Here is an 18,686-nt window from a genome sequence, read left to right as displayed (position 1 = left end):
TCCCTCTGACACTAAAGAGAGAAAGTCTAATTGCTATTTAGCATGACAAGCCTTCAAATACTCGGGGACAGTGATCATTTCCGGGGACAGTGATCATTTCCTTCTAAGTCTTCCAATCTTTGTGTACCTAGAATAGGAGACCTCTGAATTGGGAAGGGACCTCAAAAACCATCCAATCTCATCTGTTCCTAAGCAGGAATTCCCTGGACAACATTCCCAACAATTATTCATCCAACCTTTCCTTGAAGACCTCCAATGATGGGGAGCTCTTCCTCTAGGAGTCATCCATTCCATGTCTGGTTAGCTCATATTATTAGCAAATATTTCCCAGTATGGAGCTAAAACCTGCCTCTCTGTAACTTCCCCAGCTACAGGGTTCTACCCCTTGGGCCAAACAGAGTGACTCATTCATCTGTTACCCAAGGGATAACCCTCCAAGTTCTTGAAGACAGTTATGAGCTAACCCTCCTTCCACATGCCATTTTCTTTTGTTTGGTCTCTCAGACTAGAAACCTCAGTTCATCCCCAACAGTCCCTTTCTTGGGTCTTGGTATCTACATTTGAATAGGGTAGACGAATAAGTTACTGACCTTGCTGTGGATAAATGTGCCCCTTGGGAAGGTCTCTGTGGGGGCTGTCACTGTCCTCATCATCATCCCCTGAGGCCAGAGAATCTGTTAGCCAAAGAGAAGTGGTAAACTTGGAGCATAGAGGCCAAAGGCCCAGGTTAAAGGTAAAATCCCAGGCCTCCTCTGCTCCTCTCTTCATCCTCTTTCCTCCTACCTATGACAGAGATGGTGAGGTTGTACAGGACTTGCCCAGAACCTCTTGACACACACAGGTAGAGGCCAGCATCTTCATATACTAGAGTAGCGATTTCCAGGCGGCCTCGCCAGGCTCGCACACGACCTGATGGTGCCAGGCGACTGCCTTCTTTATACCAGTGACCACCTCGATTGGCACGACCACAGCAAAGTCGAAGTGCCTGGCCCAGAACCAGGGTCAGGTGTTGTTCCAGCTCTTCTGGGCCTGGGGCTTGGCAGGACTCTGTGGGCAAACCACAAGGGGAAAAGGAAGAGAATTCAGGGCCTGGATTTGACCTGTACCTTGCTTCTCATTCCCCAGGAGCTTTTGGAAAGACCCAAAGGAACCTGGGGGTGAATTCTCAGGGGTCTCTAATTTTGGAGATTTATTACCTTAAGAGAATAAAATGAACATTTATATCCCTTCTCACATTCTTCTATCCCTCTTACCTAGGGCTGCTTGGGAGAATATGCCCCACCCCATTTCTCTTGCACCTAAGGACATTTACCCCCAGGTTCCTCATCTGTGCTCTCCCTATATGGGCCTATCTCCCTGGACACTCTTCTTGCTAGTCCCCCTTGCTCCCTGATACTCTTATCCTGGGGCTCAACCTTCAAGATCCCCTTAGGACTCAGGAATTCTCCAGACCCATTCGCTCATTCAACATATCTAGGGTCCTTAAATTCTGGAAATTAAAGGTTCCACTGAATGAATTTTTGGAAATTTCTCATCCTGTCTTGCCAGCAAAATGTTATATCATATGTACTCCTCTCCCCTTTGCTCTAAAACCTTACGCACTCATGCATACTACCTACTATCATTCTTCTCTCCAGGTAGAAACACACACTTTTAGATGTTTTCATGCCCAAAGCCAAAGGTCTGTCCTAGGCTCATCATGCAGAGTCTCATGCTAGCCCCAGCATGCATGTCTGCCTGGGGGCGTCACCACCTTGCAAGGCCCAGACACTCAAACAAAACAGAGCTGGAAACTTACAAAGGCCAGGGGAGCTGGTCTCCTCCCAGGCAGCTCTGGGAGCTAGTGGCCTAGCCCCGCCTCTGGCTTTCCCCAAGGGCCAGCATCTATAATATGTCACAGGGGCATTTGGTCCACTTCCCTGCTTCCTACCCTGAAGCTTATGGATGCACAAAGTGTCAGAGCTGAAAGGGATCTCAAAATACAGATTTTACAACACAGAATGTTGGAGTTGAGAGGTTCTTTGGAACACAGAATGTTTGAGCAGGAGAGAATCTGAGAACAAATAATTTTTTTTTGGAGGAAATTGAAGTTAAATGACTTGCCCAGAGTCACACAGCTACTAAGTATCTGAGGCCAGATTTGAACTTGGGTCCTCCTGACTCCAGGGCTGGTGCTCTACCCACTGTACCACCTAGCCGCTTATAGAACATAGAATTTCACAACTAGAAGATACCTTAGAATACCAAATATATCTTAAAAGGGAATGTTAGCACTAAGGGCCTTTAAAAATCATGTAGTTCAAACTCCTCCTTTGCCAAAAAGATTAAGAGTCAGAGAAAAGGAAGTGATTTGGGCAGCCACAGAGCTTGTTAGTGGCACAACCAGAATGTGAATCTTTTGCCCTGGGGCTTTCCTGGGGAAACTTCCCCCTGGATCTGCCCTCATTTTGACCTACTTCCCCCTAGCTTATACTCTCCCTCCCCAAGAGCTTACCCCGTTCCACCTCTTCCGAGGTAAAGGCATGAATGGCCAGGAACCCAGCTGCCACCAAGAGAGCCCTCAGCACTGATGGCAGTGGCTGCATCTTCCAGTCCTTCATCCTCCCAGCTGGAATGAGGGCCTCTAGCCAGAGCAGTCACTTCCTGGAGAAAGCCAAGGGAGGGAGAGTGAGCTTGGCAGGGGGAACCAGAGAGTCTGGTCATGGACCACAAAGGAAACCCAAAGGTCTGGATAGGAACTGATGCAGAGATGAGGTCTTCCACTTCTTTTAAATAACCTCAAAGGGGAATTGGCATAAAGCTGAGTGTGTGGTGGGTACTCAATGTGTATTCACAGCTGACTGAAGAAATCTAAAAGACAGAACAGCTCTTGTGCCATCGCATCTCTGTGCTGGAGGGGACCTCAAGAGTCAATGAGTTCCCCCTCCTATCCAGTGCCCAAGCAGCACATGAGCATCCAGAACAGGCAAGTCCTTGCCTGAGCCTGCACCCTTCTGTTGATAGGGAGGGAGCTCACTCCTTCCAGAGACATCCAGGTTCATTTGTGGGGAGTTCTGACTGTCAAGATGTTCTTTCTATAGAACTAAAATCGGATTCAAGGAATTCTCCTACTTGTGCCCATTGCTAACTAGTTATGTCCACTGATCCACCATGCAGAACAGATATAACCTCTTTCTGCCTACAGCCCTTTCAAATACAGGAAGACAATAGTGCCTGATTTTTCTTTCAGCTTAATTAGTATTTCAGCTAAGCATCTCTAGTTCTTTCATGGGATCCTCCAGGGAATTTTGGTTCCTTCACCATCCCTGTCTTATCAACAAATGCTCTAGTTTGTCAATATTCCTCTTAAAACATGGATGTTCAGAACCAAACCCAGAGCTGCAGATCTGGTTTGCTCAGAGCAGAATATAGGGGGAATCATACCTGCCTCATTAGTGCTAGATGACCTGATTCTATTAACACAGCCTAAAACTCTATTACTTTATTTGGCCTCTGAGTCACACAGTGAACTCCTATATAGATTGTGGACTGGGCCTCCTATACACAAAGTGCAGTGGTTCATGTTACAGTTCATCTTGCTTGAGAGACCCTTTGGGCCTCCCAGCAGATTCCCTTTCCCTCTCAGCTGTGCACACTCCCAATTTGGGTCCACCAGCCTGCCTGCCCACCCTTGGGCTCTGTGTACTGGCATACTTGCTGAGAAAGAGCTGCAACATTGAATATTTACTCCCTCTACTTTTCCCAAGGCTTCCTGCAGAGCTATCCATATGTCCTGCTGAGCAGACAGAGGCTGGAACCCCTTTCAGGGCCCCCAACATATCCTGACCCCAAGTCAAGGCTCATCAATCCTTCCACCCTGGAGAGCAGCTGAAGTAAAGTCCCTTTCAGATGAATCTGCATACAAATTTACATACTCCCTTCAATACCACAGTATGGGTCCTACCTCAACCTTCATAGATCACAACCCCGCTCTCCCCTACCCCCCCCCCCCCCAGCTTCCTTACTAGCTGGGGGCCAGTTATTTATTTGTTCATTCTAAAAGGACTTTATTAAACATCCATGTGCTGGCCGGTGCTAGGCATAATCCCAGATACAAAAATAAAAACAGAACAGTCCTAATCCCTGAGGAGCTTACATTTTAATGGGGCTAGGGACAAACAATGAGGTATCTAGATAAGTAAATAAGCATACATACAAATTAATATGGGGGAGACCCTAACAAAGATCCAGAAAGGTCAAAGAAATGCATCCTCTAGTAGTTACTCTCAGGGGAGAAGGCTAATTCTCCAACCAACCGCATAGTCTTTCTCAGGGCTTGAAAATAACTGGATTTAAAGACAGAAAAGTCAGGTTCAAATCCTGTCTTTGCTCCTTACACTAGCTATGTCCCTTTCCTGGCCAATAGTCTTCCCCTCTCTGGACCTCAGTGCCCTCATCTGTAAAAAGGAGAGGGCTCGATGAGATGCCCCTGTGTCCTTTCCAGTGTAAATCCTAGGATCCTATTCAGAAGAACTTGCATTTGACTGGCACCCCAATGCTCTGAACAAGCTATCAGAGAACTTTTGTGGAAAAGAGGCTTTAGAGGATTTAGTACTGGAAAGGCTCTTGGATCACTTTTAAAAAATAAATTTTGATTGGATTTTTTTTGGTTTGTTTTTCCATTGCCTCCTTTCCCTTGTATCCCTCCCCATTCCAGGGAGCTATCCCACATAACAAGAATAAAAAAAAGAAAAGAGGAAAAACTGGCAAACCTGATCTGTAAAAAAAAAATGATAATATATGTAAAGTCCCCACTAGTGGATGCCCTCCTCCCCCACCTTTGCATGAAGCCAGCTCCTTCATTTTACCAATGAGGAAACTGAGGCCCACAGGAAGGAAGGGACTTGTTAGAGGTCCACACCAATTGCATGTATCAGAGATTGGATTAAAAATCATGGTAAGCTGGTTTCTTTCCAATATACCATGGCAGGTCTTGATTTAATCATGAAATCAGCCATTGTAGGTCCTGGCTAGTTGTACTCACGTCCTTTTAGAAGAAGTCATGTTAAAAAGAAGAAAAGCTCTATCTTTCAAGTTCAACTGAAGTGAGATGATTATGATTTGGCCTGAGTGTCTCACCTTCAGCGGTGGCTCATCTTGTCTACCCACTAGTCCTAAGAATTGTGGTACAGTAAAAGTCCCAGACTAGTCGATGTGGGTTCAAGTCTCACTTCTTCCCCCTGGTGAGCTGTGACTTTAGGCAAGTTATTTTTCTTGCATTTGTATTCCTGTCACTTATCACAATGCCTGGTACATAGTAAGTGCTTAATAAGCATTTATTGATTTCATTTCCCATCTCGGATCCTCATTTTGTTCTCCATTAAAATGTTAGTCAGCCAACAAGAATTTACTGGATACAAATACACTATCTGGGAGGTGGCATGATGGAGCACCAGCCTGTGGCGGGAAGACTTCACATTTTAAGTGTCATCTCAGGTACTCTGGCTGTGTGACTCTGGGGCAAGTCACTGAATCTCAGTACCTCTAGGCAAATCTCCAAGACTATACAGAGTACTTTGGTAAAGTAAGTTCCTTCCCCTTAGGTTCCCTTCATTGATGAAAACACAGGTCTGGACCAAATTTTATATACGTATTTTGTGGTTCAGTCCTGTCTGACTCTTCACGACTCCTTTTAGGGTTCTCTTGGCAAAGATACTGGAGTAGTTTGACATTTGCTTCTCAAGCTCATTTTATGTATGAGAAAACTGAGGAAAACAGACTTGCCCAGGGTCACACAGTAAGTGTCTGAGGTCTATTTTGAATTCAGGTCTTCCTGACTCTAGGCCCAACATTCCGTCCACTGTGTCACCTAGCTGCCCCATATGGATGTATAAATACACACAATACACATGAATGTGTGTGTATGTATATATATATATATATGCATATATTACTTATCTCAAAGGGCTATTGTTAGGAACAAAACTTTGTAAAAACATATTACTATTCTGTTTGTGTTGTCCACTTTTGGATTATAAGCTCCTTGAGGACAGGGAAAGTGACTTTTTAAAATTTTGTATTATTAGGTTGTTTCTAAAATTCCTTCCAATTAAAAATTTTAACAACCTATTATATCCTTTAGCAGCACAGGGCTATGCACATGATAGGTGCTTAATAAATGTTTGTTAAAATTCATTACCCAGGAAAAGTCACTTAACCTTCCCTGTCCCAGGCCACCCTCTGCTACTGTAAGCTGCCCATCTGTCCTGGTAGTTTCCTCACCGAGAGTTCCATGTACCAGTGAAATGATAGGTCCAACTGTCTGGTTCAAATACATATTTCCACTGGTATAAAGAACTCTGCACCAGGGTAAATGGCAATTTATAGCATCAGAGAGTTGTCTGGGGGCACTGAGAGGTTAAATTAATTTGCCCAGCTATGGTGTATCAGAGAGAGATTTGAATGAATCATCAAGCATTTAAGTTCCCACTATGTGCCAGGCACTGGGGATAAAACCCAAGACTTATTTATTAACTACCAGTATAACTCTCTCTCAACTATGCTATGCTGCTGTAGCATATTGAGACTCGGGGAGGGAAGGCTGTGGGGGTAAACTGACAGCCCTAGCAAGTAAGTTAGCCCCTCAGTGAGTCAACCAGCATTTATAAAGACCTGCTGTGTGCCAGTCACTGAAAGGCTGCTCTCCAGGAGCTCATAGCAAGCAACTATGCACAAATAAGATCTAGCTAGCTAGCTATTTATATGTATAGTATATATACACACAAATACATGTATATATAAACCCATAATAGATGCATTATGAACATAATAAATTGGAAATAAGCAACAAAGGGAAGTCACTAGCATTAATTAAGGTAGATGGCACAAAGATTTCTTATAGCTGGTGGGCTTTTATAAGCTAGGAGGCAAGAATGGAGAGAATTTCAGGCATCAGGGACAGCAAGTGAAAATGCCCAAGACTCCAGGCTGAGAGCCTCAGGGAATTAGCACAAGAGGCTTCTGGGACAAAATGTATCATGATATGAAGATTCAGAGTATGGAGTTTACTTCCTGCTCTGGAAAATGGCGGGAGAAAGAGGGATAAGGAAAAAACAATCTGGGAAGACTTCCTAGAGGAGGAGGACATTTGAACTATTTCTTGAAAGATGAGAATTTCACAAGTAAAGATGTCAAGGACATTTCAGGCAGAAGCAGTAACTGGAGAGGCAGGGGATGTCCAGAGGAATAGAAAATAGATCATTCTGATGTTCTGGACCAAAGGAGAGGCTGGAGCTCTCCCAAGGTCCGAGCTGGCCTTGAAACTGGCCTATGAGGAGATCATGACTGCCCTCATCTTCACGCTGAAAGGACAAGAGGAATTGCCATCCACTCAGTCAAGGTGTCCTCTGGGGCTTCAGTGAAGGAGGACAGTGGGGGTGGGGGGGTGAGTAGAGTGAAGTCTGGAGACCCCAGCCCACCAGTCTGTGGGGAGAGAGAGGAAAAAAGCTCGATGGCCGATAAGTACTAGCTCTGGTTTGCTCTTTGGTCAGGGTGACAAAGGGCTTTGTGTGCTCTGGGTTCTGGTTACTGATTTACCCTTCTCTCAATGCCACCCTCCCCCACTCAATCCCATCACCACCAAGGCCACTAACCCAGCCCACTAGGGGCGCCCTGATTCAGGGCCCGGCACAACATCCAGGCCCCATGACTGCTTCCTAGTGTCCCCCATACACACACCTGTCCCTCCCGAGTGGCCTTGGACCAGGAGTGTCCCCCATTTCCATAACCCCGCTGCACATTTCGGGTCACTTTTCTTATTTCACTATTCAGGAGCCCTCTAAATGATCCCCAACTGGGCTCACCCCATAGAGAATGCTGGTGCCCCTCGCCCGCACCCAAGACCTAGTCCCCAAGTCTGCTCTGCTAGAGTCTCCATCCATCCCTCAAGCTGTTCGCTGTCCCAGCCCCGCAAGGCTCGTCCTGTGAGCCGCCTAAGGTCCAGCTCCCTTGCCCTGGAGTCCCGGGACTCCCTAGCCCAGCCTTGCTCACCTCCTTGCTCTCCGCCCGGCTAGTCCTCCCCGGAGCCGCGCTGCTGGGTCCCCGGGGCGTGGGCTCCCATCAGCTACGGGTAGCAGGACTGTCTCTCCCTGTCACGCTCTGGCTCGGGCTCCGGCTCCGCCACACAGTCAGGGGCGCAGTTCCTGGAGAGGGGCGGCCAGTGCAGGGGGCCAGCACCGCCCCGCTCCGCCCCAGCCCTCTGAGTCCCTCGGCTTAGGCTCTAAGAACGCTTGGCCCCGGTCACTGGGTCACTGCCCGTTGCAGTCCGCCCCAAAGCTGTGGAGCCAACAGCTGTCCGTGGGGAAGACCCAGCAAGAGGCAAGGCGTTGGGGGGGGGGGATCCCAGTGTGGACCCCTCCTCTCTCCTCCTTCCAGCCCCGCCCAGCCCTGCCGCTTCCCTATTCTCTCATCTTCCTCTTCTCTCCACCTCTTCCCTCCACTTTTCATCCCCTACCCCTCCCTTAATTAAGCCCTTCCCCTCTGGGTAGTCCTGACCATGCCACCTGGATCAAGTCACTTTTCTCCTCTCTAGGTCTCAGTTTTCTCCCCGTAAAATGAGGGGGTTGGTTGGAGAAGATGATCTCCAAGGTCGCTTTCTGTTCTGATATCCTGTAGCTCTGGAGCGGGACTGGTTTTGAATTTAGGCTTGCAGTAGTGTAAGGGTTAATGAAGAGGGGTGGGGTTCGGCAGGTGGCCCTTAGGGGTTAGGGTAACAAGCAGAGTCCTCTGCCCCGGCGTAGTGCAGCCCCATTGGTCAGAAACCGGTGGAGGAAGGGGATCCTGCCCCTTTCAATGGGTCTCTGCTCGCCCTTATCCCCGAGTGGTACCCCTTTTTGTAGGAGCTGCATCCTCAGTCAAGGCCACCCCATTGTTTCATTCTCCAAGTAAAAGTTTCCCATCCGATATCATCCCCTGCTTTTTAAGGCAAGCAGGAGCTAATGTGATCTCCAGTACACCAACTTAAAATTCAGCAAACATTTATTAGTTGCCTATTGTGTGGCTTGGTTAGGCATAGGGAGAGATAGGCTTAGACAAGATCCAGTCAGGTTGTAGCTTTCCCCAACAAATCTTTCCGAAGCACTTATTACAGGGCCCGGAGGGGAACAGAGTGGAGTAAAACAAACTCCCAGTCCCCTGAAAGGAACTACTGAGACCAAGAGTGGGAAGTTAGTTGAGGGGAGAGGGATGGAGGATACAGGAATCATGTTCTACAATGCCAGAGCTGGAAGGTTTCTGAGAGATCATTTAATCAAACCCTTACCTTTACCCTTACAGATGAGGCAACTGAGGTCCAGAGAAGAAGACTGATTCACCTAAGGCAAAATGAGTGGCTCCAAGTGTAGAGATGCTGGGAAACCAACCAAAGAACCTAACTCCAAGTGACTGGTCAGTGGCTGTCATTCTCAAACTTTTTAGTCTCAGGACCCCTTTAACTCTTAAGAATTACTGAGACTCCTTCAAAAAGCTTTTGTTTATGTGAGTTATCTCTGTCAATGTTGACCACATTAGAAATTAGGATGTTTTCACATTATTATGAAAATACTTTTCACCTTGTAGATCCTTTGAAAGGGTCCCAGTACCACTCTTTAAGAATCACTAGTATATATACTTTGGGGATCTGTATTAATGGGAAACCCCAGGGTTTACCCCAGGAGTTTTCCTCATTATAATAACTACGTGGGAGAGTTGTGGCACTTTCATCTCTGCCAAACACTTTACATACATTATCTCATTTGTTCCTTGAGAGAAGTTTGTGAGGTAAATACTGTAGTTATGAGGAGATGGTTTCAGTGAGGGAGCTGACTTAGTCGACAATAAACATTTGTTATAAGCACCCTGGGAATAAAAAGACAGGCAAAAGACATTCCCGGTTCTCAAGGAGCTCAGTCTGAAGAGGAAGACACCATGTAAATATTTGTTGTTGTTCCATCTTCTTGGCAAAGATACTTGGCCATCTCCTTCTCGAGCTTGTTTCATAGATGAGGAAACTGAGGCAAACAGGGTGAAGTGACTTGCCCAGGGTCACACAGGTAGAATCTATTTGAACTAAAGCCTCCCTGATTCCAGGCCTGGAGCTCAATTCAGTGGGCCAACTAGCTGCCCCGAGCATACATAGTTTGAACAACTACATTCAAACAGGATATAGACAAGATAAATCGGAGAAAATTAACAGAGAGAAAGTGTTAGCATTAAGGGGGTTCCAGAAAGGCTTCCTGTAGAAGGTGGGAACTATAACTTAGAAGAAGCTGCAAGGTGGAGATAAAGAAGGCAAGACTTGCTAGTGTCACACAGCCAGGAAGTGTTACAGATAGGTTTAAAGCCAGGTCTTTCCTGACTCCAAGATCATTGCTATTTCAACTGCATCATGTGCCCCTATTCATTCCTCCATGCCTTCCCTCTCTTTCCCACCTGCTCCTGATCTGAATGTGGAACAAAGGGTCTTACCCCTGAATTCTACCCTGGGCTTAACTGCTGCCTGCCTCAGTTTCCTTATCTGCAAAAATGAGGATAATAATAGCATCTACCTCCCAGGGTTATTGTGAGCATAAAATAATATTTGTAAAGCATTTTGCAAATCACAAAATGCTATATTAATGCTAGCTATAATTATTTCTAGCCTCTGCCCTGAAGCAGGGAAAGTGGGCAGATGGCTCAGAAGACAGCTGTCCAAAGACCCCACTCTGTCTCCTGATCCTTTCTCCTGCACTCTGACCTCAGGTCAAAGGCCAGGCAGCTGTTGTTCAGGTCTCCACATGGGCAGGAGGTTGGGATGCTGAGGGGTCAGCACATTCTGTTCCTATCCCATCCCCCTGCCTCCCTCCCATTCTAAACAGACCCTGGGTATCACTGTTTAGGCCCCTGGGGTGCTATTAGGGGCTCTGTGATGGAGGAGGGAGAGCATGCAGAAGACAGGGACTCTGAGAAAGCTATGGGGCATTTGGGGAATCTTAGGGGAGGTCGGGATCTGTGGGGAGGACCTGAGGAGAATGTGGGGCCCATATGTTGGGACCTTTGGAAGATTTGTGGTGCTTGTAGGAGGGCCCTGACTCTTGAAATTGTTGTTATACCAATCTAAAGGGAATCCTTGGAGTCGCTTACCCCTATCAGCTTCCCCTGTAATTGTAACAATTCAATCAGTACTTCTCAAGTTCCCTTATGGCTAACAGGTCCTTCCAGTTCAGCTCCTGCTATATACTATTCCATTAATCCAATTCATCCAGGCCCACTACCCTGAATGCTGTCTCCACCAGTAGCTTCATCCCTGCTCATCCCAGCTCTACTCTCTCAGTCTTTATTCTACCCACTTCCACTGGGCCCTCTGGAAATCCATTCTGTCTTGAATAAATTATGCTTCATCTTGGACTTTCTTCCCCACTCATTTGGTCTCTTCATATGAATCTGTATCTCCAGCTGCCTTCTCCACTGTGGATTCTTTTCTTTTCCCCATCTCTCCAGCCCTGGAGCTGGAGGTGATGCACCCCTTGCTCCCCACTACCACCGGCAGATCCCTGCTCTGCCACCATCACTCAACAAACTCTTCTTCCAAGTTTATGCTGTCCAATATATTCCCCAATTGTCTTCGCTATTTTGTATTGACCTCTTAGGTCAATCTCTCTACTCTTCCCTTTCTTCATGAATTGATTCAATCTTCCTTTTCCCCTGTCATTATCCTTAGAGACTTTAATGTCCATGTTGATGACCTTTCCAGAAATGTCTTCATGTTTGAGTTCACTTGTAGGACCCCCACCCTGATTCTCTTTCAGGCATGTAAAGTGAAAAGGGCAACAGATTTGGAATCAGAGATCCTCAGTTTAAGTTTGAAATTTATTATTTATTAATAAACATTTATTCATTTGTTATTAGTTGTTATTAGTTATATGGCCTTGGGTAGGTCACTTCCAACCTTTCCCCTCCCCTGACCTCAGGTTTCTCATGTCTAAAATGAGTCGGATTTGGACTAGATAACCGCTAAGTTTCCCTTCAGCTCTCCATCATGTGAAAAGGTTACACCTCCATGATCCACAATCTCTTATCCTTCCCCACCACTGCCCACCCTCACTTCCTTCCAATTCTCCTCCTGTCCTTTTCTCTGCCCCAATCCTGACTTCCTATCCCTCAGCTCTTCCCTATTCTAATCTATAAATTCTGTTCTGGCCATTGCTCCTTCTCTGCTTAGTCTTGACTCTATGATAAGCCATTTCAATAATGCCCTCTCCTCTGCCCTTGACTACTTTGCCATTGACCTTCCACCATTCTTGCCTGGCTAACCCCAACCATGAGTAACTCCTACCATACACTGCCTCCTTTCCTACTCCCAAACTGCTCAATTATGCTGGAGAAAATCTCCAAAAGATGCTGAGGTCAACTAGAAAGATTTATACTATCTAACCTCAACTGGGCCCTCACTGATACAGTCATGCTTTTTATTCATTACTGACTGACTTCCTACTACACCATGCACAGTGGCTGTTACATACCCTCTCTTCAAGCCCCCAATATCATATGTCCCCCTTAGTAGGTGACCTTATCCATGCTTAACTGAGAAAATTGAGGCCATAGGATATGAATTTCCTCCTCCACAACTTATAACCTCCCTGTCTTTGATGACTTTCTCCTCCTTTAAATTTTCAGAGGAATAAGTGGCCCTTTCTCCTTGCCAAAGGATTACCCATCTATCTGTACCCTCAGCCTCACTCTTTTCCATCTTCTATGACCTTGCTCCATCAGACATCCTGTCCATCTCAAGTATCTCCAGTCTTTCTTGACTCACTCCTTCCTGCTATCCACAGAATTGCTCAGGTCTCTTCCATCTTAAAACAAAACAAAGTAAAATAAAACCAAACAAAAACAACAAAAAACTTTTGATTCCACTGCTACTTCCTACTGACTTATAGTCCTCCTGCCTTAACCACTGAAATTCTAAAATGAGTTTATTCTCACTGCTTCCCCTTTCTTACCTTTCTACTCATTCTTTAAAACCCTATAATTGAGTTTCTGTTCTCTTCTTCTCTCCAATGACTTAAATGGCTTTACCTTCTGTCCCCATTCTTCTTGAACCCTTAGCAGCATGTGCCTTTGTTAACTATTTCTTTGATATCCTCTTATACTATTGTTTCCTGTGGTGCCTATCTCCTTGGCCACTTATTCTATAGCTCCTTTTTTGCCTACTCATCTTCCTCCTGCCTCTTAATGGTGCTTGTCCCAACCTTCTCTCCTAGGTCCTCCCCCCATTATATCCTCTCTTGGCAATCTTATCTATTCCCAGGATTTTCATGATCTCTTCTATACTGACATCTCCCAAATCCACATCTTCAGCCCAAATCTCTCTCTTGAGTCATATGTGACTGATTTCCCTGCCAAACATCTAGCTTCATCTAGATATCTGACTGGCTACTCAAAACTCATGCCCAAGATGGTGGTCACCCTTTCTCCCCAACCCAGCTTGTCTTCCCAAACTCCATTTCTGTTTATAGTACCCTATCTTCTCATTCACTAACAAGGATTCTAATAAATCCTTGGAGTTGATCATCTTTGACTCCTTCCTCTCACCCTCCAATCGCCAGGAGTCCTGAGTTATTGATATATTTTGTTTCTATGACACCTTTATTTTCACATATATTCTTTGCCCATCACCTATGCAACAAACCATCCCTCATAACAGTATGAAGAAGAGAAAAAAAGTGGTTTAACAAAACTAACCCAGTACATAATGGGAATTTGAAAATGTGCAATGTTCCATACCCACAGACACCCTCTTCCTTTCTCTGCTCTCCTATTTCTGAAAAGAAGGGAAAGAGGTGCATTTTTTCATTTCTTCTCCAGGACCATGATTCATCCATCCCCTTTTCTTCACTCATGCTATTACCACTTGTTTATCACCTCTTTAAAAAAAAATCACTTTATTACTTTATTTTTTCTCTTCCCAGACTTTTCCTAATAGCCTCTAAATTGCACAAGCAATCTTGTTAATATTACTCTGATTATGGCACACCTCTTCTACAATTTGACTCTGATAGGCCTTATCTTAGAGTAAGGACTCCCCTTCAAAGGTGATTAGCATTTAGAAGGAGAGGTAGTGATGGCTAAAACCCAATAGCGCTTCATCAAGGACAACTTATGCCAGAAGACTTTTATTTTCTCTTTGACAAGGTTACTAGACTGGTGAATCAAGGAATGCTAGAGATAGGGTTCACTTAGATTTCAACAGAACTTTTAATATAATCACTCTCTCGATGAGAAAGACGTAAATTTCTGAGAGTACGGATTATTCATTTTTTGTATTTGTAGCCCCAGTCAGTCTGTAATTCAGTAAGTACCTAACCTGTTTATTAATGAAGCATTAAGAAGTACTTACTATGTGCACACCACTTATGCTAAGTGCTGGAGATACAGATCGAAAAGTAAAACACTCCCTTTCTCTTCCAGGAGCTCCCATTGTAATGGGGGAGACAGTAAACATGGACATGTGCCTGTCACAGGGCAGGGCATTCAGTGAAGTGCTTGCTGACTGGCTGGGGCTAGCCTTGTGGACAATAACAATGTCAATAATTATATCATCAGATAGCTAGCTAGCGTTTATATAGTACCTACTATGTACCAGGGGCTGTGTTGAGTACTTTTATAAATGTTATCACATTGGAGTCTCCCAACAACTCTGGGGAGTAGGCGTTATTATTAGCTTTACTTTACAGATGAGGAGACAGGCAAAAAGAAGTGACTTCACCAAGGTCAGAGAGCTAGTAAGTGTCTGAGGCTGGATTTGAATTCAGGTCTTCTCAAGTCACATGGACTCTGCAAATAAAGTGACTAAATGTCTACACTCTTTGTCCCAGCACTGGGTTTATACTCCAAGGAAGTCACGATAAAAAGAAAATCTCATAAATACCAAAATATTTATAGTAGCATTTTTCATGATAGTAAAGAAATGGAAAAAAAAAGTAAAGTACCCATCAGTTAGGGAGTGGCTAAACAAATTTTGGCACTTGAATTTAATGAAAGATGTCTGTGCTGTAACAGATGACAAATATGATGAAAGAGCTAAATGAATTGATGCAGACTGAAGTAAATGGAGTCAAGAAAACATATACAACGAGTATAACAATGTAAGTGGAAAGAACTAGGACCACAAAACAATGAAAAACCAACACTGAAAAATTATAAAGAATAAATGTAGCTTCAAAGAGATGGAAGAAGCCACCGTTCCCCACTCCGCCCCCCCCTCCCCCCCTTTACACTCCTAGGCAGAGGCTGGAAGTCTATGGGCTTTCAGGTTTTTTTCAATCTATGGATCTGTTATGCTAATTCTTTACTACCTTTTCTTTTACAAATTCTTTGTCATATGGCATGGCTCAGTAGGAGCGGGGAAAGGAGAAGGATAATGGGGAAAATTTAGTCAAGGTAAAATCAAAAGATAAAGACCTGTAGGCTTTAGTGGACTGCAAACTGAGTGAGTTAACTTGGCAGTCAGAAAGGCCTATACTATTCTATGCTGCACATATCAGAATCCTGGAGGGTACAAGATAATTCTGTTGGACTTTGCCCTGTTTAGATCATTTTGGGAGCTTTGTTTTCAGTTTGGGGTTAGCCACTGATAAGCTTGAGTGTTTCCACTGGAGTCCCGGAGTGCCCTGGAGAAGGGCAGACTTAAGAAGGAAGGACATGATAACTGTTAGACTTAATCTGCTTGGCTACTGCGGGTAGAACTAGGAGCACTGCATGCAGATTGCAGAGATAGGCTTCATTTAGCTACAAGGAAGAACTAACTAGGTGATGCTGTGGATAGAGCACTGGGCCTTAGAGTCAGGAAGACCTGAGTTCAAATCCAGCCTCAGGACACTTATCAGCTTTAACCCTGGGCAATCATTTAACCTCTGCCTGCTTCAGTTTTCTCATCTGTAAAATGGGGAAAATACCAACTTCCCAGAGTTGCTGTAAGTATGAGATATTTGCAAAGCACTCAGAAGAGTTCCCTGGCACACAGTAGGTGCTTGATAAATGCTACTTTCCTTCCTTGACCGCTGAATTGGAATAGGGATTGGACCCTGTGATTGGACTGGGTGAGGAAATTTCCTCTGTCAATGCAGGTTGGAACCTTTTCTGTGACTCAGGGTTTTGGAGAGCATTGAGCGGTTAACCACTTGCTCAAGCAGCATATATCTCAAGTGGGATTTGAACTCAGGTCTTTCTGACTCAGAAGGCAGCTCTACTAAGCTACATGAACTCCCCTCTCATCAAAAAAAATGTAATAAGCTGCTTTGGGAGGCACTCTGTTCCCATTCATTAAAGCTCTTCAGTCAAAGGCTGGAGGATCCCATTTTTAGCATTCAGATCTGGATCAGAGTAGGGGGCCTCTGGGGTTCTGGCCTGCTCAAAGATCCCATGCTGTATTCCAGTCAAACTAGTTTCTGAGCCATGACCATCCTGCCCTCCCTCCTCTCTACTGGTGCTCAAACTACCTCACAGGCCTATAATGAACTCTTCCTAAGCACTTCCATCTGTTGAAGTCTCTCACTTTATTGAAAGCCCAATTCAGGCGCCTCCTTTACCATCGTCAGCTTTTCACCTTGGATGCATTATTTGTGCAATTCTTCTCCCTAGCCACCTCCCTCCTTTTCCCATTAGATTATAGGCTCCTTGAGAGCAAGGTTTGTGTTATGTATACAAATAGACATAAATGTATCTATATGTATGTACATATATATTTTCACTACTACATGGTCATGTCTGGAATTAAGGTGCAATTACATGTTTGTTGAAATCAAATAAGGCCTACAGGGGAAAGGGGTGGGCATTGAGGGAAGGTCTGTGAGGCTTGGGGGAGGGGGAGCTAAGGCTCTGGTTTCCTGGGGGCAAGAGTCCCCCCTTTTCCCCCAGAAAGGAGTTTCATATTGGCTGGGTGAGTCTTCACTGCTTCTTCCATTCCAAGCTTTGCTTTTGGAGTAAGGTGGGCTCTTGAAGGACTCAAAGGCTAGGCCTGAAACACCTCCAGTGCAGACCCTGGGGTAGTCCTAGTCCCCTAGCCTGACTCTTTTCCAAGTACCATAGGCTAGGCTTTCCCTGGGACCCAGGAAGAGGAGGCAGAGAAGGGAGGGGGAAGCTGGGCAGGCTGGAGTCTTTCCCCAGATTTATAACTGAAGCCAGAGTCAAACAAAAACCCCTTCATATGTCTAGCTCCCACTGTAGCCACTGCCGCCTCCCTGTCTCCTGAGGAGCAGAAAGTTACCCCAGGTTAGCAGGAACCCACCAGGGTTCCCCTCTCAAGCCCTCTCCTCTGGTGTTCTCGTCTCCTCAGTCCCCAGGGCTCCATCTCACTCCTCGCTGTGGTAGCAGGGACCCCAAACTAAGAGGGAGCACTTTACAGCTCTTCTAGAGCCTTGAGAGCCTGTCCCTTCTCTCCTTCTCTCCATGTTCTTCTGACAGAGACAGGAGAGGTTTTCATGTGAATGGAAGTATCTTGTGGGGAGGAAAGTCTGAGTTCTAACCTTATATAGTCTTTAGAAAAGTCACCAAGATGGTTTTATCTCAGTTTCTCCCTTTGTGGACAAGAATTCTTATCTTTGCCTCCCTTTAAAAGAAAAAAGAATCAGGTACTGATCATGGAGTCCTTCCTTGACCTTGGGCTGGGCTTGTGATTGTGGGTGAGGGGTTCTCTACAAGAAGTTCACAGCAGAATCAGTTTCTAGGTCTGGCCTTGGTGCCAACGATATTGCTTTAGATGGCAGTTGGCTTCGATGACCAGCTTGGGGAACACTACTATTGTAGTTGCTTGCTTGCCCAACTCCAGTACCTTAGGCCCTGAGACTTGGGCCAAGCCTTTGTGAGCTTTGAGGCCTGGGCCAGGAATGCCAGTTTCCTGCCCTGCTTGACAAGCTTCTGCCTTTAGTGGAGCACAGCATGGCACCAGGCCCTACCTCTCTTCTAGTCAGCTCATAAGGGAGTCATCTGGAGATCCAGTCAGTCTACCACTTCTCTTTCCTCTCTGCTATTGGGGGTGGGGGTGGGGGTGTACCATAGGTTTGGAGAGAATTTCTCAGCTTTCTGCCTCCTTAGAACTTTAAAAAAGGAGTCCCTGCAAGGCTATGTCTTTGCCAGCACTGGATACCAGAGCTAGTTCTCTCCATTTATACCCCTAACATTAGGAAGCTTCTTTACCCATCTCCAAAGACTACCCTCTTCCTCCTCTTCTTCTGGGCACATCTGTACCCCATTTCTAAAATGGAGATGGCAAAGCCACAAAGGCTGGGAAGGACTGTGGAAGCGTTCTTCAAACCACCAAAGCTAGTGTGGAGACAAAGAGGCTGAGGTAGGGCCTGGCCAGGGCTGGGGAGGCAGGGAACCAGGAACTTCCAGGGGGTGCAGATATCTCTCAAAACAGACCCTAAAACCACACACGCTTATGAAAAGGTGCTTAACATTGTATGTTGTACAGAATGGATTTTGAGTCAGAGGATATAGGTTCAAACTCATTTAACACTCATTACCTGTGTGATCTTAGGCAAGCGATCTCTGAGTTTCAGTTTCCTTAACAATGAGGGAGTAGGGCTAGGTGACTTATAAGGTCCCAACTCTCTCTGCTCTAAATGGATAATCTTATGTATTTTTAAGTACAGTAAATAAAACCCCTACAGCAGGGAGTTCTTTGTCAGACT

The 18,686-nt window shown here is 45.4% G+C and overlaps 1 protein-coding gene across 2 annotated transcripts in view; it reads right to left on the bottom strand.

Annotated features, from left to right (window-relative positions):
* FGFR4 (fibroblast growth factor receptor 4) overlaps nucleotides 1-18,686 on the bottom strand; it is a 47,841-nt gene that overhangs the window by 9,318 nt on the left and 19,837 nt on the right. Inside the window, exons 1-4 of one of the 2 annotated variants that reach the window (XM_072631115.1) lie at nucleotides 8,029-8,463; nucleotides 2,495-2,643; nucleotides 784-1,047; nucleotides 591-674 (exon numbers count right to left, since the gene is read on the bottom strand). In XM_072631115.1, the coding sequence (XP_072487216.1) occupies nucleotides 591-674; nucleotides 784-1,047; nucleotides 2,495-2,600 (454 nt within the window). In that variant the 5' untranslated portion in view covers nucleotides 2,601-2,643; nucleotides 8,029-8,463. Of the gene's footprint in view, nucleotides 1-590; nucleotides 675-783; nucleotides 1,048-2,494; nucleotides 2,644-8,028; nucleotides 8,464-18,686 lie in introns of those variants that run through there. The other variant, XM_072631116.1, reaches the window with a different exon arrangement.

This window comes from Notamacropus eugenii, chromosome 1 (genome assembly GCF_028372415.1).
Source record: "Notamacropus eugenii isolate mMacEug1 chromosome 1, mMacEug1.pri_v2, whole genome shotgun sequence".
NCBI classification, from domain to species: Eukaryota; Metazoa; Chordata; class Mammalia; order Diprotodontia; family Macropodidae; genus Notamacropus; species Notamacropus eugenii.
Note: the sequence above shows the minus strand (reverse complement) of the source record. Positions and strands in the feature narration are given on the sequence as shown.